The 24,889-nt window shown below is 41.8% G+C and overlaps 1 protein-coding gene across 4 annotated transcripts in view; it reads left to right on the plus strand.

Moving 5' to 3' along the window:
• SMAD1 (SMAD family member 1) overlaps window positions 1–24,889 on the plus strand; it is an 80,963-nt gene that overhangs the window by 26,885 nt on the left and 29,189 nt on the right. For all 4 annotated transcript variants that reach the window (XM_061142427.1, XM_061142429.1, XM_061142426.1 and 1 more), the window contains exon 2: window positions 7,326–7,904. In XM_061142427.1, the coding sequence (XP_060998410.1) occupies window positions 7,505–7,904 (400 nt within the window). In that variant the 5' untranslated portion in view covers window positions 7,326–7,504. The remainder of the gene's footprint in view (window positions 1–7,325; window positions 7,905–24,889) is intronic.

Genomic DNA, 24,889 nt, shown 5'->3' on the forward strand with positions numbered 1-24,889 from the left:
CTGGTGGGCTGCCGTCTATGTGGTCGCACAGAGTCGGACACGACTGAAGCGACTCAGCAGCAGCACAAGCTCATCAGTTTGAGAAGAGCTGGTGCTATATGTCAGGAAATACTCATGCAGTTTATTTAGTTACTTGGAAATACTTTCTCCAGCAAAATGGATCAGACTTTTTCATAGAAAGACAGTCTTTACAAAGTTGTCTTCTTTCTCAAGTAACTTATCCAACGGTTAAACAGTTCGAAAGCGAAGTTAATCAATATCCCATACTTTTAGTTCCTTGATTCTTTTGATCTTTATGCCTTGATGTTTTACCATTAGAGTTAAGACAGTAATGAACCAAAGAACAAGAAGTTGGGGGCTGGGGTGAGTCGCTTGCTTCACTGACAATAGACCATTTATCTGCTTTTTTTAAGGTACCTGGAAGGAGTCTTTGATACTTCTCCCCCAGTAGCTTTTGGAACCTACATTTTATGCTGATTTTGTTGAATAATTTAGTTATTCTCCAGTATTTAAAGGGATCATTTATTTTGTCTAGTTCACTGAATTCCAGCCAGTGCACGAATTGTAACAGCGCTAGTCTGAAGCTGCAGAGGGTGACTGGCCGTCATCTGTCCCCCCTTCTCGTGCTTTCCTTGATTTGTAGTGCTTGGAACCCCCCACCCCACCCCACCCCCATGTCTTTTTATCGTATCTTCTGATACAAACTAGAATAATTTTCCTTTGAAACTTTCAGTGGGAATCTGGGATCTGAGGTATTGCCTGGCAGAGAGTGTATTTTGTTGATATTCACACAGTTGGATAATTACATGTTTCTTTACTAGATGAGGCAGAGATGAAGAAAATGCCCCTTGTGCAATTGGCTAATGAGGGTTCCTTTCAATATAGAGCAAGTTCACACAGCAGTTAAAGTTATTTTACAGCTTTTTTCTTTTTTTCTTTTAACGTTTAGAAATACCACATAAGTTGCAGTATTCAATAGCCATGTCAAAAGGAGCATTATAAGAGTATTTTTCGCATTTGGTTCTGATAGTGCTAACAGAAATCCTTTCCATCAGTGAGACTCCATAGGGAAAGGTACTGACTTTAGAACCCTGTCTTAAACTGCATTTTTATTACATCCCAAATTGGGTCACACTGTAAGTCTAATCTGATTTATAAGCAGACTTTGTATGTGGCTTGAATTAATGAATTGAGGTTTGTTTTTTTTTGTCATTTGGAAATATTTGTGTATAAAGGCTTTTAAAATTTTTTAAAGTTATAGATTTTCATTAAAGAATGTTTCAGAAGTTTTAACAAGTAGGAACGAGAGGGCCTTAACCTTCCAGACCCAGACACTGTTAATACTTTGATATATTTACATAGTTGTTCAAGCTATATACACAGTTTCATATTCTGCTTAAGGTTTTTTCCAAGTTATCATTTTTATGAAAATAATTTTTAAGGACTACATAATATTCTTTTGAGTGGGCTATACTACAGCTTCCTTAACTATTTTCCAATTTTTAGATATTTAGTTTTTTCCTTACCGTAAAGAATACTCTGATGAAAATCATTGTGCAAAAACAGTTTTACGTTTTCAGTGCAGAATATTTCCTTAGTGTAAATTTCTAGAAGTGAAGCTACTGGAACAAATCTCGCCCTTTTTTAAAGACTTCTTGGGGGTTCTTTACGAGTTGAGTGCTTTTTCTTCTTTGTCAGTGTGAAATGTGTGTATTTGGAGAAGAGGGAAGGAAATCTCTGTTTGCTGACTCATGTTTTTATTTTGCGCTTTAAACTGATAAGGCCACTTAGCTCTTGACATAAACTAAAGCAGGAAGTACCAAAAGGGGCAGAAAAAAATGAGTTGTCTTGCCAAGGCCATCGTGTCATAGACTCTTGAGTTCCTGATGGGAGGTAGGTTACTTGTTCGACTTGAATATAAAAAAACTGCTTAACCCAAGGAGGCAAAAATCAGTCATCAACCTGTGTTTTGTTCCATATGCACATTTATATGCAAGAGTTTGTGATCATCTTCTCATTTTAATATTTTTAGTGGCATCAACCCCCCCCCGCCCCCCGCCAATTGGCCCTAACAGTGTTTGGAGACAGTATTATTATTTTGTTGTTGTTGTTTTTACTTTACAGGGAGGCCTGGCGTGCTGTGGTTCATGGGGTCGCAAACAGTCAGACACGACTGAGAGAGTCAACTGAACTGAACTGATTAAGAATGTTGTGATTCAGTTTTTTGATGTTGTTGTTTTTGTTCCCTGGGTGGAGAAGCCTTCTTATTGAGGATATCACCTTAGCTGTCTTTCTAAAAGATGAATCTAATCACAGTGATGCTCTGATTTAAAAACCTTCCATTTGTCCACAGGATAATAGGTATCACAGGCCCTTCACGGTCTTGCCCTGCCCTTATCAGCCTTGTATCATCTACATCAACCTTGAACCCTAGCATTTCCCTGATGTCTGTTAGAACTAGCTATTTAGAAAAGTGGTTTAAAAAATTGAGCCTCTAGAGCCAGAAACATGGGTTCCCACTCTAGCCGCACCACTTACAACCTTGTGCATAAACCTTGGACAAGCTAATTAACTTTTCTGTATTTCACTGTCCTTACCTGTATAGTAAGGAAAACAAAATGCTCACTAAAGAGGGGTTGTCACCAAGTTTAAACTCGGTAATAAAGGGAGCAGTGTCTCTCCTGTAACGATCACTCCAAATATTAGTTGTATTGTTTTGCAAAATTCTGCTCATCCTGTAATGATATTTCCTCTTTGGGAAAGCTTCCTGAAATCCCTGGAATTAATTGTTCCTTCCTTTTCTTCTCTCCTTTTCTGCTTCTACACATTGTCGGCGGCGTTTTTCCCCGCGGTAGAGCTTTTGTGACTCAGTGTTGTGGTTGGTTCACGGTTGGCACACGCGCCATCCAGGGCCGCCTCTCCCGTTCCTGTGCTCAGAGCTCACCTTGGTCCACTCGGGGAACTCCATTCCCACTGAGACCTGCTCCGCACAGTCCTTGAACTTGGCGTGCGGGGGGCCCGTCTGCCTCCGGTGAGCTCGGACACCCTGGCTCTTCAGGTGGAGCCGTCTTCATCTCCGGCCTCAGAGGGGTAGCTCAGTGCAAGCAACTTCGGTGAATGAATGTCCATTTGAATAGTTAAAGCAAAGGTCTGAAATTGTGGTCCTCAATCTCCCCAACTCCCCCCCCCCCACCCCCCCACACACCTTCTGTGATAAATCCATCAGTTCTGGAGTTTAAAATAGCCCCAAGTGATTTTGATAGAAACTCACCCCCTCAATTTGAAAACCATCGACTGAAATATAAAAACACAGTTTTTGGAGTTGAAGAAAAGGACATACAGGATAAGAAGAAATGTATTCCGTTGATAAATTGTTACTAGAGGACAAGGAAAAAAAGTTGTCTTTCTTGTTCTTTTGTACAATTAACCTTTAGCAACAGTAAATAATCATTTCAGGAGGTACACCCTGACCAAGTGTGAGTCTTAATGGTAGCTTAGTCGTTTATTTTCTCTTATTGTTAGGCATAAATAATGCCACTTTCAAAGGATTGGTAAATCTGAGTAAAACTCTTCACAGAAGGGAACAACTGAGCCCCTATAGCCTATTGAGTAAGTAAAGCTCCACCTGGGCCTTCTGATTCCTTCAGGGAGCTAAATCAGTCATCAGACATTTATTGAGACTCTGATATGTGCCAGGTACAGGGCTCCGCTCCAAAGACAGGAAGACAGTCAGATAGAACTCCTTTCTCCTCTAGTGAGGAAGTAACTATCGGCATGTACAATTTGCTGTGACAGCAGTCCATCATTATTATCCCTTTCAGTTCTCAGAATCAGTAATGATTTCCCCCTTTTATTCCTGTTACTGGTAATCTGTGCCTTTTCTTTTATTGATTAGTTTTGCTAGAGGAATATCTGGTTTTATTAGTATTTTCAAAAAGCCAACTTTGATTTTGTTTTCCTATTTTTTATATATATATATATATTTAATTTTTGCTCTCATTTCCTTTTACTATCTTTGGGTTTAATTTGCTGTTCTTTTTTTTTCTTTTGGTAGATACATAGAAAATTAGTTTTCAGCTGCTTTTCTTTTCTAATATATGCACTTAAGATTATAAATTTCCCTGGATGAGCATGGATTGAGCCACATCCTATAAGTTTGATGTGTCAGATTTTTATAACCATGCCATTTAAAATACTTTCTAATTTCCCCTATATTTTCTTCTTTGACTCACAGGTTATTTAAAAGTGTAATTATTTTCAATAACAATATTTATTCTTAGTTGTACTATGATCAAAGGGTGAATTCTATGTAGTTTGGTTCCTTTGACATTTGTCGAGATTTGCTTAACGGCCCATTATATGGTCAATTTGGATAAGTGTTCATGTGTTTTTTAAAGTACTATGTATGCTGCAGTTGCTGGGTGCATACATGAATTGAGTCAAGTTTTTAAACATACAGTCTCCTATATCTGTCAATTTTTATTTGCTTGTTTTGTCATTTACTATGTTGATCTCCCGCTAAGACTGTTTGTCATTTTAATTATGTCAGTTTCTACTTTATGTATTTTGAAACCGTTACTGCTTGGATAAAAAATTAGGATTGTGATATGTTCATGGTAGAGCACCTCTTTTAACATTATGAAATGTCCCTCTTTTATCCTTGGTGATACTTCTTTGAAGTCTCTTTTGTCTGATTTATAGCTATGTGAACTTTTTTGGTTAGAATATGCACAGTACAGTTCTTTCCATTCTTTTTCTTTCAACTTTTCTCTGTCCTTATATTTGATGTGTGTCTCTTGTAAGTACACTCTATGTTTTCATTTGGCTTATTTAGTCTCTTGATTTGTAAGTAATTCTCGAGACTTTGAGGATTCTATCTGAATCTTACTGTTTTCTATTTGACTCACCTATTATGTACTCCTTTTTGTTCTGAAGTTTTTTTGGTTAATCATATTTTTAAATAGAATTTCATTTTTAACTCCTCTATTACCTTTTTATCACTTTTAAATTATTCTTTCAGTGGTTGCTTTATTATGACATGAATTCATAATTTATATCAATAATAATTTAATGCTTTAGCATGGCCTGGGTAGTATAAGGACCTTAGAACTCTGAATTCATTTATCCCTTCTGCTTTTTTGTTATGCATTTTAACTCTGTATTTTAAACACCACGAGATATTCCTGTAATTGTTTTGTAAAGTCAGTACCCTTATGGAACTCTTCATTCTTTCCTGCAGTTTCTTGCCTTTCCCTTGTGCTTGAGAATTCCTCCTGGAAGCCAGTTATTTCAGATTTTGTTTGTTATAAAGCATTTTTATTTCACAGTCATTTTTGAATGATTTTTTCCCACCAAGTGTAGTGTTCTGAGTTACCAGCTATTTATTGCATTTGGCATGCTAAAGATATTATTTTACTATCGTTTTGTTTTCATTGTTCCTGTTGAAATGTCAGCTGTTATTCTTATTGAACTCATTTGAAAGTATTGTGTCTTTTTAAAGATTTTTGTTGTAGGTTTTCAGCAATTATACCATGATATGACACATTAAAACTTGTGTATTTCTTTCTATTTCTCCTTCTTGGGATTTGTAGGGCTTCATGAATCTGTGGCTTAGATGTCTGTTGGCAGTTTTGGAAAGTCTTTGGCCAGTAACTTTCAATATACATACATCCTCTCTCACAGTTTTTCTCTCCTCCTTTCCTTTCATCTTGATCTAGTCTAGCATTAAGATTCTAGGCTGTGTTTCTAAACACTGTCCATTTCAGTTTAGCCCGTGCACTAGGGCATACTTTTTCAAGGGTCTCAACGGAAAACCTGGTATGTTCACCAGAGTTTCTCCTTGGCGGGCCCTCAATGCTGTTTTTTTTTTTTTGGTGGGGGGTGGTTCTCCTCAACACCATGAGACTCCTGAAATCTCTGCTTGGTCCTTTAGCTTCTTTCGTCTTGGCTTCTTACAACATAGCTTTGGCAAATGCCTTGAGAAGAAAAGCAGTGAAGATTGTTCAGCTTATCACTTCATCATTTTTCACGTCTTTCCAGATGTGGCCCCTGATGTCCTTAGTACTTTGATTGCTTATTGATACCTTTAAAAAGTTGGGCTTCCCCCCCACCTCGATTTATTTATTTGTGTTTTATTCAACTTTTATAGTTGTTTTGGGGAGGAGATTGTTTTGATACCTGCTAGTCAATCTTAGCTGGAGTTGGTGCAGAGTTATCATCTTTAATCTTTTTAACCATTTGCGTTTTTATCTAGTGAAGAGTAACTGGAAGGTTTAAATGAAACAACTTGACTAAAGTATTTGGTACAGTATGTGTTCATGTGCTTCATTCATTTCACGTCAGTAAAAAGCATATTTGAAGAAGCAGGGAGTGAATTTCCTACCTTAATTGCCTAACAGTCCAAAGGCATAGATTTATTTACTGAATAAAGACCCTAAAATGTTGCTACATTTATCTAGTATAAATATAACTACCTTTTCTTTTAGCATGAGATAATTGAGCAAACCAAAAACAAATGCTAAGACTGTTGTGTTTTTAGTTTTTCCTGTTGCTTTTAATTTTTGTTGATTGAGGTGTGTTTCGAAATAAATATTTTGGAGCCCATGAGTGACCCTAAATATAAAATATCACAGTATCTGTTGAGAACTTGAACTTTTTTTGCACTAAGGGGTATATTGCTTCTACCTCATAACTCATATAAACAGTAGCATACTTCTTTTTAAATTGCATCTCAGTTTATTCATCTATAAAATTGCAGTGATTGTATTACCTAGTGGAAATAATTATTTAAAGGATTAAATACTGTGCTAGTCTGCTGCCATAACAGAATACCACTGACGGAGTGGCTTAAACAATGGAAATGTATTTCTTACAGTTCTGGAGTCTGTGAAGTCCAAGATGAAGGGTCCAGCCAGGGTGGTTTCTGGTGAGAGCCATCTTCCAGGCTTGTAGGCAGCAGCCTTCTCTCTGTGTCTGCAGGTGGCCTTTCCTCAGTGGGTGCACACGTAGGGCAGGGGAGAAATCTCTCCCTTCTTCTTATGAGGCCACTAATCCTCTCAGGTTAGGACCCCACCCTCATGACCACATTTGACCTGAATTACTTCCTTGAAGGCTCCAGGTTCCATCTCCAAATATAGTCACACTGAGGCTTCAATATGAGTTTGGGCGGGGTGGGGGGGGGGGGGCTTGCATAATTCAGTCCATAGCATACTGTAATACATAAAAGCACTTAAAATAGTACCTGGCCCATGGAAATTGTTTAATAAATTGTGATTTTGTGGTAGAGACGATTTTAACCATCTTTTCCCCCTTTTTTTCTTTTCTAGGTGCTCACTTTGGGTTCCTTTTGGAAACACCAGGAATGGTCATTTCTACTTTTCAGGACCTCGGCACGAAGAAGCTAAGGAGAATCTTATGTAGATAAAGTGAAGCCTCTTTCTCTGTCCTTTCACATTTGGGGACGTCTGTATTTCTCCCTCCACAAGGAGTTGTGCGCAGCACCATCATGAACGTGACAAGTTTATTTTCCTTCACAAGTCCAGCTGTGAAGAGACTTCTTGGCTGGAAACAGGGTGATGAGGAAGAAAAGTGGGCAGAGAAAGCCGTTGATGCCCTGGTGAAAAAACTGAAGAAAAAGAAGGGTGCCATGGAGGAACTGGAAAAGGCCTTGAGCTGCCCGGGCCAGCCCAGTAACTGCGTCACCATTCCCCGCTCCCTGGATGGCAGGCTGCAGGTCTCCCACCGGAAGGGGCTGCCGCATGTCATCTACTGCCGCGTGTGGCGCTGGCCCGACCTGCAGAGCCACCATGAACTGAAACCCCTGGAATGCTGCGAGTTTCCTTTCGGCTCCAAGCAGAAGGAGGTGTGCATCAACCCCTACCACTATAAGCGCGTAGAAAGCCCTGGTAAGTGAGTCCTTTCCTGTAGATGCATTTAGCAGATTTGTGTTATTTCTCAAAATCTTCCCTTTCCATGTTTTTTTGTTGTTGTTTTAATTTTTAAGTATTAGGGGAAAAGTCATGTCTGTCAGTCCTTGAAAGGGTCACACGTTCTAACAGCACAGTCTCTAGTTAACTTTATTTCTTAGGAGCTGCTGCTGCTGCTAAGTCGCTTCAGTCGTGTCCGACTCTGTGCGACCCCACAGACGGCAGCCCACCAGGCTCCGCTGTCCCTGGGATTCTCCAGGCAAGATTCTTAGGAGCAGGGCTGTGAAAACTGTCATGGAGGTATTGTTGATACCTCTACCTTTTCATAAATTGTTTTCTTGCTAAATTTATTCTTTATGTTTCCCTTTGGTTCTATGCATTTCTTGAGACAGAGTTACCTATGATTTTATTGCAAGGAAGGAAAATCAGGAGAGAAGCATGGTGTTGCTGTCTACATACTTGAGGGTGGTAGCCAGTGACTTATATCACTTTATCCTTAAAAGTAGCACTTTTTATCATCTCCAGTAGATTTTTGCTATGGCATACTCCCTGTGGAGGATATGAAGGAATTATGTTCTGCTGTGGAATCATTTGATACTATTACTTTATATGAGATACTCCTAGTTTTTACATGTGTGACCTTGGAGGGGGTGGAGGAAGCATAATAAAGGAAATACTTTTAACATTTACTTGGTTTTGACTTAAATTAGAGTCCACATTCTAGACAGTGGCATCAGTTGGAAAGTGATTAGGCAATCTCAGGCACTTAAATATCTCAGTGTCAGATTGGAATCAAATTTGTTGATGGATTAGTTATTAATAGCTAATGGTTATGAGGGGTTCCCAAATGAGGCTGTGTGTTAGATTCATGTGGCTGCCTTCCAGAAATTCTGATTCTGGCAGAGCCCAGTTATCCGTGTTTTTTTTTTTTCTGCTCCGTGTTTAACATGTACTCCAGGTAGTGTTGATGGGAGCTATTGGATTGGTGTTTGGAAACTATGCTATATCCCATAATAACCTGGTTGTAAAATAAAAGGCATTCTGATTTCTTATGGTTTCTAAATATGGTTACTAATATTTATGACATTTAAAAAGGGAATAATAAACATCTTTGTATCCACCACCCAGTTGCCTTCAGTAACTACTGTTCTGAATTTGCTGGTTAGATTTGATGAACATCATTGCCAGGCATGCTTTTTACTTTTGTTTTATATGTATGAATCCTTGACAGTATGTATGTCATTCAACAGACAGTATGTTGTGTATTTAAAGGTATTGTATAGTGATATTAGAGTATCCTTTTACAACTTGCTGTATTCATTCAACATCATGGTTTTGTGATTTCAGTGTTACACACTTTAGGGTTATCTTGTCAAGGCCTGTGAAAAATCCTTAGGAGGTTTATTAGAATTTCATTGATTTCATTTGGGGAAGGATTGACATAGTTCTGCTCTTGAGCACAATATTTTTCTAAATTTATCTACGTTTTTAAGTTTTCTCCATGAAAGTTCTTGCACATCTTTTCTTAGATTTATCAGTATTTCTAGATAACCAGGTTTTATTGTATCCTTTTAAAAGTTACATTTTGTTACAGTTGTTCATGGCTAGAACTGTACTTAATTTTTTCCAACAAGCTTGATGAATTCTCCTTGTTCTAATATAGACATTCTTTTACTGCTTGTTATACCCACCGTGATGTAAATTTTAATGTATAATATATACAATAGGGTCATTCAGGTACATGGCTTTTTGATTCCCATAGTAACTTTAAGAGGTACAGAGAGGGAAGATTCTAATCCCACTTTACAAACGGTGAAACTGAGGTCCCTATAAATTAAGTGACCTGTGTGTCAGACAGCTAAGAACTGTATTGAGGAAACATTGTGGATCGGTTTTCTCCAGCCCTCTCCCTCCATCCTGACAGCTCATCCTGTGCAGTGGCACTTGCCTCCTGACTGGCGCCCCCTGCAGGGGGACGCGTGCACTGCAGAGAGTGTTCTTTCAGGATGCACGCTCTAGCCATGTAACCTTCCTGCTTCCCATTCCCTTACACACAGCTTTGTGTTCTGGTCCCCACCTACCTTGCCAGCTTCTTTTCCCACCTTGCTTCTTTGATGTACTTCCCTGGTGATGCAAGTGGTAAAGAACCCGCCTGTCAGTGCTGGAGATGCAAGAGATGCAGGTTTGATCCCTGTGTTGGGAAGACCCCACAGAGAAGGAAATGGCAACTGGCTCTAGTATTCTTCTTGCCTAGAGAATCCCATGGACAGAGGGTCCTAATGGGCTACAGTCCATGGGGTCACAATGAGCTGAGCTGACTGAGCACACACACGCTTCGTGTGGTTGAGTCACATGGGAACACTTGGATGCACTCCTCCTATGCACCTCATTTCTTCTCCTTCTTTGCCTCATTCACTCTTACATAAGACACACTTTTATTTACCATTTTGTTGGTCTTCCTTGCAAGATAGTAAATCAAGCTCCAAGATGGCAGGAATCATGTGTATAATTAACATCTTTACTTTTAATAGTGAGCACAATTCAATACATTTCTGATGTTAAAGGCAAAAACTGCTTTTAATTTCTCTGTTTGGCCATTTTTTTTTTTTCTTGAGAGATGAGTTTTTGGTTTGTTTGTACCCTCTGACCATTATCTTCCCTGTTGTTTCATTTCATTGCCATTACTGTCGGAGTTAGATGAATATTAAAACATTAAAAGTTAATACAGAAATGATTTTGTTACTCTTAATAATTTAAAGACCCTGATGCTGGGAAAGATTGAGGGCAGGAGGAGAAGGGGACAACAGAGGATGAGATGGTTGGATGGCATCACCAACTCAATGGACATGGGTTTGGGTGGACTCCGGGAGTTGGTGATAGACAGGGAGGCCTGGCGTGCTGCGGTTCATGGGGTTGCAAGGAGTTGGACACAACTGAGCGACTGAACTGAACTGAATAATTTACATGTAATTTTAATATATGTGCTGCCGAAGTGAGCACTAATTTACGTGTAAAAGGCTTGACAGGTAGGAGTTGGAAAACCAGCCAAAATAAGGCATTTTGAGACTCCACGGATATCACTTCATCCTCCCCTTTAGCCAAGAATCTGGGGAGCCATGTGTAGGCCAGTTCTCAAAAACTGTGAGGCCAAGATTTGGTGAATTTGAACATGTCAGGATTTTCCTTATGTTTTTCATACTGTGAAGAGGATTGAGAACAAATGGACTTTCTCAGAGACCACCATGAAGCACTGCCTGCACTTTGAGTGGGGGGAAGCTCCACTAAATAAAGTGCCTGGGGGGCCTCAGCCCCGCACACTCCCAGTTACACAGGCATGCGGCAGGGCACACTCGTGGCTGTTGTGTGAACTGGGAAACAAGGGGGAGTTCTACGCTGCAGAGGCACCGCTCATCACTGCATTCCTTTGAACTTTGTTTTTACCTTTGAACTGGTTTACCTCAGATACAGTATTTCAAAGAGCAATTTAGCAGTTGAACCATAAGTTAGGTCTCCCAAATTTGTTGTTTTCTGCCAAAGCCCCTGTTGAGACCTCAGGAGGAAAATCCAGGAGAAACTGCAAGTGTCTGGAAGGTTTACAGCAGTGGGTTTTCAAAGTGTGTGGTCCCCAGACTAGCAGCGTTGGCATCACCTGGGAACTTGCTTGAAATGCATATTTTTAGATCCTTGCACAGACCTACTGAATCAGACTCTGGGGATGGGGCCAGGAGTCTGTGTTTGGACAGGCTCTCCAGGTGATCCTGATTCAGGCTCAGAGTGTGAGAACCACTGGTTTCCAGGCAAGTCATCAAGTCCAGTTGACAAGATGAGGTCTCTTATTGAAAAGAGATGCTAATGAGTTAGAGTTTGAAATCCCTCTTTATTTAGAAAGTTGCATCTTGTTACGGGTATAAAATTGACTTGCTCTCTCCAGAATGTCCCTTCCTGCTGATATTTATTGAGATTAGCATTCTGATGCAATGTGTCTCTAAGGGGGTGGGAGAGTAGAGGGGGAGAAGGGAATGCTTTGTTATTTGATCCAGTAGACATTTTCTAGTTGTTCTTTTGGGTATCTTACTATCTCTGTTTCTTTGACCAAAAATAATTTTAATAGATTTAAGTAACTGCTGTTTTTCTTTAACCTATGCCATTTGTTTTGATTTTTTTAGACACAAAAGAGTCTAAAAATTGTAGTGCAGGGGGCAGGAAACCAAAAGTTATAGAAACATTTGTACTCATCACAGTTAACAATGGGATTTACCTATGGCTGATTTATGTTGTGGTTTGACTTCCCTGGTGGCTCAGACGGTAAAGTGTCTGCCTACAATGCGAGAGACCCGGGTTCAATCCCTGGGTCGGGAGGATCTCCTGGAGAAGGAAATGGCAACCCACTCCAGTATTCTTGCCTGGAAAATCACATGGATGGAGAAGCCTGGTAGGCTACAGAGTCCTACAGAGTCCATGGAGTCGCAGAGAGTCGGACACGACTGAGCCACTTCACTTCACTTGACAGAAAAATAGCAAAATTCTGGAAAGCAATTATCCTTCAATAAAAAATAAATAAATTTAAAAAACCCCCAAAAACAATGGGATAGAATGTGAGAGGCAAGAACCTTTCTTTTGGGCTTCCCTGGTGGCTCAGACAATAAAGAATCCACCTGCATTGCAGGAGACCCGGGTTCAGTCCCTGGGTCAGGAAGATCCCCTGGAGGAGAGCATGGCAACCCACTGCAGTATTCTTGCCTTGGAGAATCCCATGGACAGAGGAGTCTGGCGGGCTGGTAGTCCATGGTGTCACAAAGAGTCCAACACAACTGAGCGACTAATTTCTTTTGTTCTTTTTTTGTAAGTACTTACCAGAGGTAGTACCAAGGTCCAGAGTAACTTGGCCATTAGTGAAACATGCATCTTTGGGAAAAGTATTGATAGAAAGCAATAAGACTTGTCTGCAAGTGTGTGGACAGTTATAGGAAAGAGGAAGTTCTTGCAGCTTCTGAAGACTAAGACCCTGCTGATGAGGTAACAGGTGACTGTTTACTTGGACTTTTGGTAGTCTTTAGAGTCCAGGCTACTTATTAGTGGTTGGGTTAAATGGCGGTCTTCTTTTTCTTGACCAAAGAAAATGCTGATGTGATGAAGTCAGTCGTCTGGCTGTGAGGTGAGAAGCCATTCCGTCGCTATCTGCTGCCATTAAAATGCCTTCGTGGAGATTTCCTGTCATTTTTTTCTTTTTTTTTAATGTTTTTCACATGGTTCCTGAGAATTATCTTCCGTACTTTGAACTTCAAAGGCCATATTGAATCTGAGCTTGAAATTCTGACATTTCAATTTTGATTCTGATCTCTAAAGTAACACCCTGGTGTTCACTTCCTAGTGTTCCTTTCATTTTCAGCATCATAGCTCCCAGCTGTTTAAAATTCACCTGAAATCCTCTTCAGAATTCACCTGAAATCTTCTTCACCTGTGGACTGAATGCATCTTTTGCCCCTTTGGCTGCCTCAGTCAGCGGGTGGTTCCTAGCTCCGTAAATTTTGCCTTAAAATCTTAGAAATGGACAACAAGTCGGTGGTTACTGGGGTCTGAAGGGGAGTGTGCGTGGCTGTAGAAGGCAGCGTGGGGGAGGGACCCTCGGGTGGACCGAAGTGCTCTGTGTCTCGGCTGTATCTGTGTCCGTGGCATGACTGCCTGTTCTAGTTTTGCAGGATGTTACCATTGGAGGATACTGGGCACAGGGTAGGCAGGATTTCTCTGCTATTTCTCACAGCTGCATGTGAACCTGCCATTATCTGAATCTAAAAATGGTGATCCCTGAAAGCAGCAGCTAGTCTCGAATCAGTCACCTGAGTGCCCCTCCTCAAGACAGACCGTTGTGTCTGGCAGGCAGCTGAGGTGCACTGTGAGAACTTTCATTTTGTCACACAGAGTATACTGAAGGCTCAAGATTTAATAACATTAATGTTCAAAAATAGAATCAAAAATTTTAATGTGTTCCTTCACGTTGTAAATGTGGTTTTTCTTGAGCCAATGATGACAAAAACCTCTATGTAATTAAAGTGTCTTTTTTTTACAGTCTTGTATTAGTATATCCATTTGGAGGATGGGGAAGGGTGGGAGGGAAGTATTGCCTTTTCCTCCAAGTTTATCTGAGTAATGTGGATATTTTGGAGTCTGGTAACTGAGGCTGTAAGCCAGATACCAAGATACAGCAGTTAGAAGCGTTGTGAAGATTTGGGATTAACCATCAACAAATCAACTATAAAAATTAAAACTTTATGACCTGTGTATTATAGTCAGTGTTCTCCAGAGAATCAGAACCAATAGGATAGATATGGATCCTATGTATTTATAAGACCCTATTAAATTTAAAAATTTATTAATTATCCTACTAAAAGTCTACTGTTGGTGCTTCCCTGGTGGTCCAGTGGTTAGGATTCAGTTCTTGGTGCTGAGGGCCTGGGTTCAGTCCCTGGTCGGGGAACCTAAGATCCCACAGGCTGAATGGCATGCCCCCCTCCAAATAGATTTTAATAAGTTTAAAAAGAAGTCTTAATATCTATTATAGATTTATTATGGAAGCTGGCTCACATGAGCGTGCAGGCCGAGAAGTCCCACAATCCGCTGTCTGCAAGCTGAGCAACCAGGCAGGCTGGTAGTGCAATCCCAGCCTTAGTCCAAAGGCCTGGGAACCAGGAACACTAGTGTCCAAGGGCAGGAGAAAACAGATGCTCCAGGCTTTTGTTGGCAATCAGCATTTCGGTGCAGTCCACTCACATTGGCAAGGGTGATCTCCCTGACTCAGTCTGTCATTTCAAATGCTTCTGTCCTCTGGAGACACCCTCAAAGACACAGCAAGAAGTACTGTTTCACCAGTTCTCTGATCATCCTTTAGCCCAGTCAAGGTAACACACAAAATTAACCATCACACCCCATGAAAAAAAAAAACCAAATAAAATAGAAGCAATATTGTAACAAATTCAATAAAGACCTTTAAGATGGTCCATATAAAAAAGAAGAAAATTTCTTTTCACTCAAACATCTACAATTCGTGTACAACTGCCCAGGAACTGAGTCTGCTCCAGAAAGACAGTAAGGAATCTGCCGGCAGTGCAGGAGAGCCAGGTTCAATCCCCCGGGCCCTGGAGAAGAGAATGGCAACCCGCTTCAGTATCCTTGCCTGGAGAATTCCACGGGAAGAGGAGCCTGGAGGGCTACAGTCTGTGGGTCGCAAAGGGTCAGACACGAATGAGTGGCTAACACACACACAGGAAAGACAGGCACGTGAGTACAGCCGTGTGCTAAATTGAGTGATACAAGTGTGTATGGGGGACACAACCAACGCTTACAGGCCTGAGAGTGGCCGCAGAACTCAGCTCGCCTGACTCTAATGCGTTGGACGTTGTGTTCCAGTCTGTGTGGTGGTTCAGATATACGTCTTAATGTGTATCTGTATATTTCATTGTACAAAGGATTTAAATCAGTTTACAAGGAGACTTAGAGTAAAGTAGAAAGTATTACTAATAAAGTAGGCCAGGGGAAAAAAAACTTCACAAGGAAGGTCAAGACTAAGGAAGATCAGCACATGTGTGTCCAGGAATCACTTGATACAGATGTAGTGATACAGATGTAGTGCCGTGCAGAGTTCCTGTGTGTGTGTGGTCCTGGGCTGGATGGTTGGCTCCTGCCTTTGGTGTGGGAGAGAGGTGTGTTTGACCCTGAGATGAAGGAAAAATGCTCTGAAGGTTGTAGAGCATTTGTGCCTGAGGGTGGGTGGTGGGTTAGAGCCACTGAGGCAGTCTGCAGAGATTTCCTGCTGGAGGGGGTCCTTGGGGCAAGAACGGTGTCCTCAGACTGCAGTTCCTTTTCCATCGTCCACTCAGGGCTCTATTCTCCCATCCACGTGGAAGTTTTGTTTTGCAAAAGCATTTCGCTACTACTTCTGCTTCCGTCCAAGCTCAAGGCACAGCCAAGTGGACATGGACTTTAGATGGTAAACTTTTTCCCCCTATATTGTCATTGGCATTTGGCTTGTGTCTGATAATTCATCACTGTCATCTGCAGTTTTATTAGAAACAGATGAAGTAATGTAATTGTGCGTGGGATTTTATACCCAGATCTCTTAGTGGATTCCTTTATCTTAAATCCAAGACAAAATATGAAGCTTATTATTTTGCTCTTTTCTTCTTTCCTTGAGCAGCTGTTCTTAGTGCATGATTTGGGGCACTGGTTTTGTGCTATTTATGAATGGATGAACTCATGGTAAGTTTTCGCAGTTACTATGTATTATTTGTACATAGAAAAGTACATAAACTACATAAGTTGAAGCAGATATCTAGATAATTATTATGTGACTTGTTTCTGGGTAGAGTTTTTTTTATTGCCAGATCTTTCCCAACTTGAAATTTTAAGACTGTGATCCACAGATTATACGAAGGATCTTGCTCATACTTTTGTTTTCCTGACCATTATCCTCTACTTCATTCCTTTTCTGTCTCTGCAACAGTTAGGTGGACTAGAGAAGATATTTTCAGACCTTTTGGATTCACTTAAGGTTCATCGCCGTTGCATGGCTGTTCCTACAGTCCATAAGGCTGTAGGAAAACTGGCCAGCCAGCAGCTATTAAAACGCAAGCACACACGCAAAGAACCATGGCTGATGGAAAAGCAGTTTTGAAAACCACAGAGAAACACTTGTAATGAAGCAGTTCACTGATTGCAATTGTGAGGTAGTAATGTTTTCAATCAAAAGGAAAAGCCTGGCTAATAACTTCCAAGATTAGCTTGGGGTGAACTAACATTGAGACCTGTGAGTTGTGTGCTGGGGCTTTTGATTCCCACATGTGGCTCCTCTTGAAGCAGCAATTTCTTGTGGGTCTGGGAGTGTTTCGTGTGGTTGTGGTGGGGACGCTGCAGGTGACTTGCCCTGGGTTGGTGTAGTGCCTTAGGCTCTGGATGGACACTTGAAAGGGGAGAGAGAGAAGGGAAGGAAGGAAGGTTGGCTTTTGTAATGATCTCAGTCTGATTCTCTTGGTTTTACTTTCAGCCTCCTTGGTATTAGCTGTTCAAAGCTTAAAGAAAAGACTGGACATGTCTGTCTCCCGGAACTGTCTCATCTCCTTGTCTTTTTCTACTTTGAAATGCAGTACTCTCTCAAATGACCCAGCCTCATGCCTGACAACCCTGAGTTAGCCAGATCATCAGACCTCAGCCCTGATATTTGTAAAAACGAGATTTGTTTGAGGAGGAGGTAGGGAAGGAAAGAGTGGAGGTTTACAGAGCAGGGCTGAGGGACTTCTGGCAGCTGGAAGCTACCCTGACTATTGTGTTAAAAATCTCAAGAGGGCCTGGAGAATAGGAAAACTAAAAAACAAATTTTGTTAATTTGCTAGCTTGGCATTGTTAGATGCTGGTCTCAGGACTGGTTTGAAAGGCTGCAGTCTCGTTTGCCCTGCGTTTAGGCTGGTCTAGGCACTCACGATGCCAACAGCAGTTCTTCCCTGTGGGTGAAGATGTGTTCAGGGCCTGAAACGGCCCCTTAACCCGTTTCACCTTCTGAATTACCAGCGCCCTCAACTGAATTCTCCATTGTCGTGACCTTCAGCACCGAAGCCTGCCCTTTAACATTCATTGCATTCAGTTTGCTCTTCGTGATACTGGTATAGGCCACATGGGTTGTACCACTAGAAGTAATGTTAACCTCTCTGAGAAAGAAAGAAATCTGGAAACAGACTTTGTTTAAATAGAGATTGAGATCCACAAAGGACTGTTTGGCATTTTTCTCCCCTGGTTATTTCTTTATTTTTCTTTTATTTTTTGAGAGAATCTAGTTTCCAAAATTAGTAAGCTTTGATTTATTAGCTATATGAGGAGTAGACTTTTTTTTTAATTAAAAAATTTTTTTAAATTATTTATTTATTTTTGACCTCACCAGTGGGCATGTGGGATCTTAGTTCCCTATGTGCATGCTAAGTCGCTTTAGTCATGTCCAACCCTTTGCAACCCTATGGACTGTAGTCCACCAGGCTCCTCTGTCCATGGGATTCTCCAGGCAAGAATACTGGAGTGGGTTGCCATGCCTTCCTCCAGGGATCAAACCCGCATCTCTTATGTCTCCTGCATTGACAGGTGGGTTTTTTACCACTAGCGCCACCTGAGAAGCCCTCAAACCCATTCCTTGCATTGGAAGCGCAGTCTTCCCACCACGGAAATTCTGCCCTCTGCCCCCACCCCATTCTTTAAATGCTTGTTTTTATGCTCTGGAATCCATTTAGCAGACCTTACAATGAAAGATGAGGTGTCCATCCTACTACATCATGACGTCATTTCCAAAGCAGCTCTCAGAGATGCTGCTGTTCTCCGCTCCCTGCTCTCTCACCAAGCAGCCTTCCTTATCTGAGTTAAGAGTGTGGCTCATATGGTCATACATCACCTGCCCACCTGCCCACTTGCCTGGGTGGGATCTTCAGTCAGGAAACGGCAAAAGGAGAGACTGTGCCTCTTTGAGTATTATTTGGGCAGCTTCTTGTAAACTGAAGGTAAACATATATAGGACAACAGAGTGAAATTAATTGTCTTATATGTTTTTTCCTGTGTGTTTCCCTATAATTCCATCTAGCTAGCTCTGTAGCAGACTCAGCAGGAATGTTTTCTGTGATAGTATTGTTTCTTCAAGCATGTAAAAAGTGTCTCCAGGGTATGGTGCTGTACTGGACGGGTTTTTTTTGTTTGTTTGTTTGTTTTAAAGAAAACATTTTTAAAATTTATTTTTTAAATTGTGGGGAAATTGCTTTACAATGTCGTGTTGGTTTCCGGGCAGGTATTTAGGTACAGTGGTTAAGTTAGGAAAGAGCTGTGTGCGAGTGCTTTTGAGACATCTGACTACAGCTCTTCAATAGGAAAAAGAACAGCTGATGTTAAAATGAGTTATTTTTCAGAGAGAAAACTGATGGGAGCATGTCCTAAGGACTCAGGTCAGCTTGAAGGGGCTGTTCCTGTCTAAAGCAGATAGTAGGACCAACAAGATGATTAAGGTCAGAAATGAATTATCAGCCACTGGAGGATAAAAACAGGGATCCAAGCTGATAATGAATGAGGGGGAGGGCTTCCCAGGTGACTTGTGGTAAAGAATCCGCCTGCCAATGCAGGAGATGCAGGTTCGATCCCTGGGTCAGGAAGATCTCCTCGGGGAGGAAGTGGCAACCTGCTCCAGTATTCCTGCCTGGGAAATCTCATGGACAGAGCCTGGCAGGCTATAGTCCATGGGGTCGCAAAGCGTCGGACATGACTCAGTCACTAAACAACAGTAAATGAGAGAGGAGGGTTGTTGCTGACAGTAGAATGCTGACTGGTAGATGTGGAGTTCTCTAGGAAATTCAGGACAAATGGGAACTATTAAAGGAGATGCTTCTCTGTCGTTGTAGGGTTAAAATGTGGTGGGGCAGAAGCTCGGGTCAGAAGGCTTGGACTAAAATTTGGCACTTGGTATTTTTGACCGTGGGCTGGTTCCTTCTCTGCTTTGAGCTTGTGTTTGCTAACCTGTGAAATGAGGAGTGATAATATCTACCTTCCAAGGTCATGCTGAGGATTGAATCATGCACGTGAACAGGCTTTCTGCACTCTTGGGAACATTAAATGTGGCTGAAACAGTGATACAAAGAGCATAACTTCTATGCCCATCTTCTTCAGAATAAGAACAAAATTCGTAATGTTAAGTTTTCACCAAACACATCTTCAGAAAACTATACTACAGTTGATTAATGAACAACTTCGAGTTTAGAGCCCTCCAAACTGTGGAAAATCCATGTATGAATTTAAAGTCAGCCCTCCGTATCCACGGTTTTGCATCCTGGGTTTCAACCACCTGAAGATCATGTAGTACATATTTAGTGAAAAAAAAAAAAATCCATGATTGTGGATCTGTGCAGTTCAGATCTATGTTACTCCAAGGGAATATTTATGGTATTAATAACAGTAGCAATAAAAATTAAAATAGCTACTTTTTATGTGCCAGACACCATGCTCATGGATTCATGTGCATGCTCATTTCCTCCTGACCTCAGCTATAAGAGGTACAGAGAGATGCTAAGCAGCTGGGCCTCTGAGCTGCTATTTGTGTCACGTGGCTTTAAGGGGAGAGGCGGCATTCAAACTTCTACTTCGTAGTTAAAGTCTAACCACAAAATCCATGCTGCCACTCACCACACTACTGCTTCCCCAAAGGAGTCATTCCCCACACTTAGTTTTCTTTCTTTGACAAAGGAGAAAGGGATCCAAAATTTTCAGTAGCAGAGGATTTAATCTAAAATACATATGTGCACCAGCAGGTTGAGTTTGGGATTGATAGGAGATCAAATCAGTCAATTCTAAAGGAAACAACCCTGAGTATTCATTAGAAGAACTCATGCTGAACTCAGATACTTTGGCCACCTGTTGGAAAGAGTTGATTCATTGGAGAAGACCCTGATGCTGGGAAAGATTGAGGGCAGGAGAAGAAGGGAATGACAGAGGATGAGATGGTTGGATGGCATCACCGACTCGGTGGACATGAGTTTGAGCAAGCTCCAGGCGATGGTGAAGGACAGGGAAGCCTGGCGTGCTGTAGTCCATGGGGTCAAAAAGAGTCGGACACAACTGAGCGACTAAACAAAAAATGATAAATTGAGGGTCTACACCTGTGCTTCAGATGTTTCTGAAGGTTTTATTGGTATTTAGTTTGCATCAGTCGGTCTTCATCATTAGATAACAAGTGTCTGTTTCCTGGAATATATTTAACAGAATCAAATTTGATCTCAGAATGAGAACTAATTGCAGGCTGCTGCAATGACAAATGACTGCCTGGCGTGACACCTGGGGAATGACCATTTCCGTCCATATCAGTAGCAGCCAATAGATGCTTAGGCCCACTAGGCTGGGTCTGACCAGAGCCCAGGAACTTGTTAAAACTGACCTGTGTAATATCAGGGGACACCTGTCTCCACTGCTGCCTGGTTGTATTCGTGGGCAAGTGAGGTAGTCTCTACCTCAGTATTCACCCTCGATCAGAGTTGTCATGAGGATTGTTACTGTTCTGCAGTCGATAAATTGTGTCTGACTCTCTGCGACCCCATGGACTGCAGCACGCCAGGCTTCCCTGTCCTTCACCATCTCCTGGAGTTTGCTCAAACTCATGTCCATTGAGTCAGTGATGCCATCCAGCCGTCTCATCCTTTGCCTCCCCCTTCTCCTCTTGCCCTCAATCTTTCCCAGCATAGATTAGTTAACATTTGGTACAGCACCTGACATAAGTCAGCAAAATATAAATGATGAAATACAAAGAAACTTGTGAGAAGTACTCATGTTCCCATTTTACTAGTAAGAAATAGGTGTAAAGAGTAAATTCCCCATCAGTTGGCTCCTAAGTAACTGAACAAGACTTCCATCCAGAAGTCCAAAGCTAAAGCCTGCTTCTAACTCCTTTTAAACTTCCTGTGAACCTTATGAAGGACCTTTTCCTCTCCCGATATTTTAAGCTGACACCCTGACTTTTTTTTTTTTATCTCTAACAAGCTATGAAGTCTCTGATAACATAGCACCTTCCTTCTGTGGGACTTAAGCAAATAAATATTGGGCAGAGGAAAGGAACCTGGGGTAAGGATGGAAGAGGAACTGGAGAGAGGAGCCGGCCACAGTTGGCCTCCCAGAACAGGGTCTCTAGCCCTGCGGGGAAACGGAGGCTCCTGCATCTGAATTCACCCTGCCAGGACCCTGGGCTTCTTGATCTGAAGCCATTGCTTTTTCTGTGGCTCTAAGCCTTCTGACCAAAAAACCTGGACACTGAATTTTCTTGTCAGCTTAGTATACAGCTATGCTGGTCTTCTCTGTATCATTCTAACTTAATCTTCATACCTGAGGATTGAGACTTGCTGTGTCGGGTTTTAGAGGTGGAAGGGATGCTGCTTAGACATCTAACAAGGTGAGAAAATTGCAGTCCAAGTTCCACAGCTAGTTAGAGACAGGACAGGAAGCGTGGGGCTGCATTGCCAATAAATACGGTAACCGCTCACCTTCCCCACCCAGGCTGCGTTCACTCAGACACCAGAAGGTCTCATCTGTTGTGGGCGGTGAGGTAGAGGAATCTGCCTCAAAACAAGTGTCTTCCTAATTGAGGACTATGCTTCGAGCAAGGTCTATATTAGTCAGCTTATAATAGCCAATCCAAAAATAGTAATATAATTCACAAACATAAATTAATTGAAAAAAAATTTATTAGTGACCTGTTATATACCAGGCGCTGGATGATGCAGAAGAAAAAAACTCAATTCTCCCCTCGAAGGGGCTGATTGTCTGAGTGACGTAAAGTCAAATTAGCAGTAAAATGTTGCTGATGCCATGATAGCCTAAGCTGCAGTGGGCCACAAAGAAAAGAGAAATTCATTTCTTCTGGGGGTGGGTAGAAAGAACAGGAAAGATACCCTAAAGGAAATGACACCGAACCTGAGATTTGGAAGTATATCAAGTGAGCAAAAGTGCAGGAGCATACAACCAGCAGGTGGAAACTGCTGGCAGCCTGGGGTGGCTGGGTGAGGAGCAGGGGGAGAGAGTGACCCAGAGGGTGGGTTGGAGCCTGTGTCTGAGTCTTAGAGGACATCCTGTGGGCGCACATCTTGCAGATAAGATGTTTCTAGGGGATCCCCTTTGGTGTTTGGAAAGAGGGAATCCCCTATTACTTAGGAAATTGGGTTCTCAGAAGTTGATTTCAATTTAGGCCCTTTTAAACACATTATTGACTGGAGAATTTTTGCAGAAACTTAATGCCTGTTATGTGTCTGATCAATAAGGTGTTAAGTAAATTTAACCTTTTTTTGCAGATACTTTTATTGAATACAGTTCATTTCTTTGTTTATATTTAAGTTTTATTCACATGTTCATCTTCTGTTCATGTATGTGTCCTCAAGACTGACTCAGTTCTAATGACGTAGATGAAACTGGAGCCTATTATACAGAGTGAACTAAGTCAGAAAGAAAAACACCAATACAGTATATTAATGCATATATATGGAATTTAGAAAGATGGTAATGACAACCCTATGTGCAAGACAGCAAAAGAGACACAGATGTAAAGAACAGACTTTTGGACTCTGGGAGAAGCCGAGGGTGGGATGATTTGAGAGAATAGCATTGAAACATGTATATTACCATACGTGAAATAGACTGCCAGTCCAAGTTTGATGTATGAAACAGATCACTCAGAGTCAGTGCACTGGCACGACCCAGAGGGATGGGATGGGGATGGAGGGACACGTGTACACCTGTGGCTGATTCATGTCGATGTATGGCAAAGCCCACCATAATATTGTAAAGTAGTTAGCCTCCAATTAAAATAAATTAATAAAAAAAAGAGTAATTGATACATTCCTCAAAAGTAAATAGTACAGAGTGAAAGGAAGTAAAGTTGCTCAGTCGTGTCTGACTCTGTGCGACCCCATGGACTGTAGCCTACCAGGCTCTTCCGTCCGTGGGATTTTCCAGACAAGGGTAATGGAGGGGGTTGCCATTTCCTTCTCCAGGGGATTTTCCCGACCCAGGGATCGAACCCCAGTCTCCCACGTTGCAGGCAGACGTTTTACCGTCTGAGCCACCAGGGAAGCAAATACTACAAAGTTGCTCTCTTTAGACAAAAATCATCTTAACTTTTAAAAAGATGTTCTCTCCAAAAACTAAGCAGAAGAATGAAAAGAGAATGTTAAATACACAATCTCTTTCCAGTCTTACAGTACTGAGTACAGTCATCTGGTGGTTATTATAAGCAGACATTGATTCAAACCCTGGCCCTCCGCTTAGCAGCTGTGTGACCTCGGACATGTCCCAGAGCTGGGCTGAGCCAGCTTCTGCATCTGCCATGAGGATTCGGGATCTGTTATAAACTCCGGGTGGGCGGGGACAGTGACTGTACCCACCGCGTCCCGCCCAGAGTCTGGCCCCGGGGTTCGGTGAGCGTATATGGAGTGCCCAGCTTCACACCCTCCCTTCTGCCACATCACTACCAATACACACACAAGATAAAGTGCCCCCATTCAGGGACTTGGGGCTCTATTTGCGTTAAAATTTAACCTCAATTAAGTGTCCTGAGAATCTTTTCTTCAGTGTAGTTTCCCTGACATATCCTGAGGTCAGGAATTTTATTTCATAATTGCATATACTATTAACTTTTAAGTAGTTTTACCCTCTCCACCGCTCTTTCCTGGAAATGTCTCTATTGAGGAGGTCACGAACACACACCGAATCGAGGGACATCTGCTCGGTACAGTTGTGATCCTGGGCACAGCTGCTCTGGCAGGTTGACCACCCTCCCCCTCCTCACCGCCCCCCCCCCCCCCGACCTGTTTTCAGAAGAGAATTGAGGCCGTGGGACCTGATCCTAGGGACCTAAGCTCCCATTAGCCCTGGACCACCATCCTGCTCGCGGGTGACCTCGCTGACTGTCCTGAGCGAGGTATGGTCTGGCACTTGGGCACCATGATGCTCCGGAATAGCAGCAGCAGCAGACTTGCCCAGTTCACGACTAGAAGGGCCCTGGGCCTTCAGACCCCTTGCTCTGCTGAGTGAGGAAAATTGAGACCCTGGGAAATAAGTGACTTTCTCCAGTCACAGAACTAATAATTATCATCATCAGGCTAGAACTTGGGCATCTCCAGTATAACCTGAAGTCTGTTTCCAAGTCTTCAGAACTAAAGGGTGTTTATGTACTGCTGGGTTGCAGTCAGCTTATTTGCCATTGTGTCTGTGTGGACAGCCTGGCAGCTTGGTTATCAGAACTCTCTTGTGTGTGAAAAAGAAAGTTTTGTCCATGAACATTTGGCCTATCGTAGCCTCATCTGCCTTCATCTGGTTACAAGACTACTTTATGCAGATGACTTAGTGATAGAATTTCAAATACTTCAAAATCTTAAAAACGTTCACAAATCTGGAGGGTATACAAGAATACCTTCCAC

This window comes from Dama dama, chromosome 5 (genome assembly GCF_033118175.1).
Source record: "Dama dama isolate Ldn47 chromosome 5, ASM3311817v1, whole genome shotgun sequence".
NCBI lineage: Eukaryota > Metazoa > Chordata > Mammalia > Artiodactyla > Cervidae > Dama > Dama dama.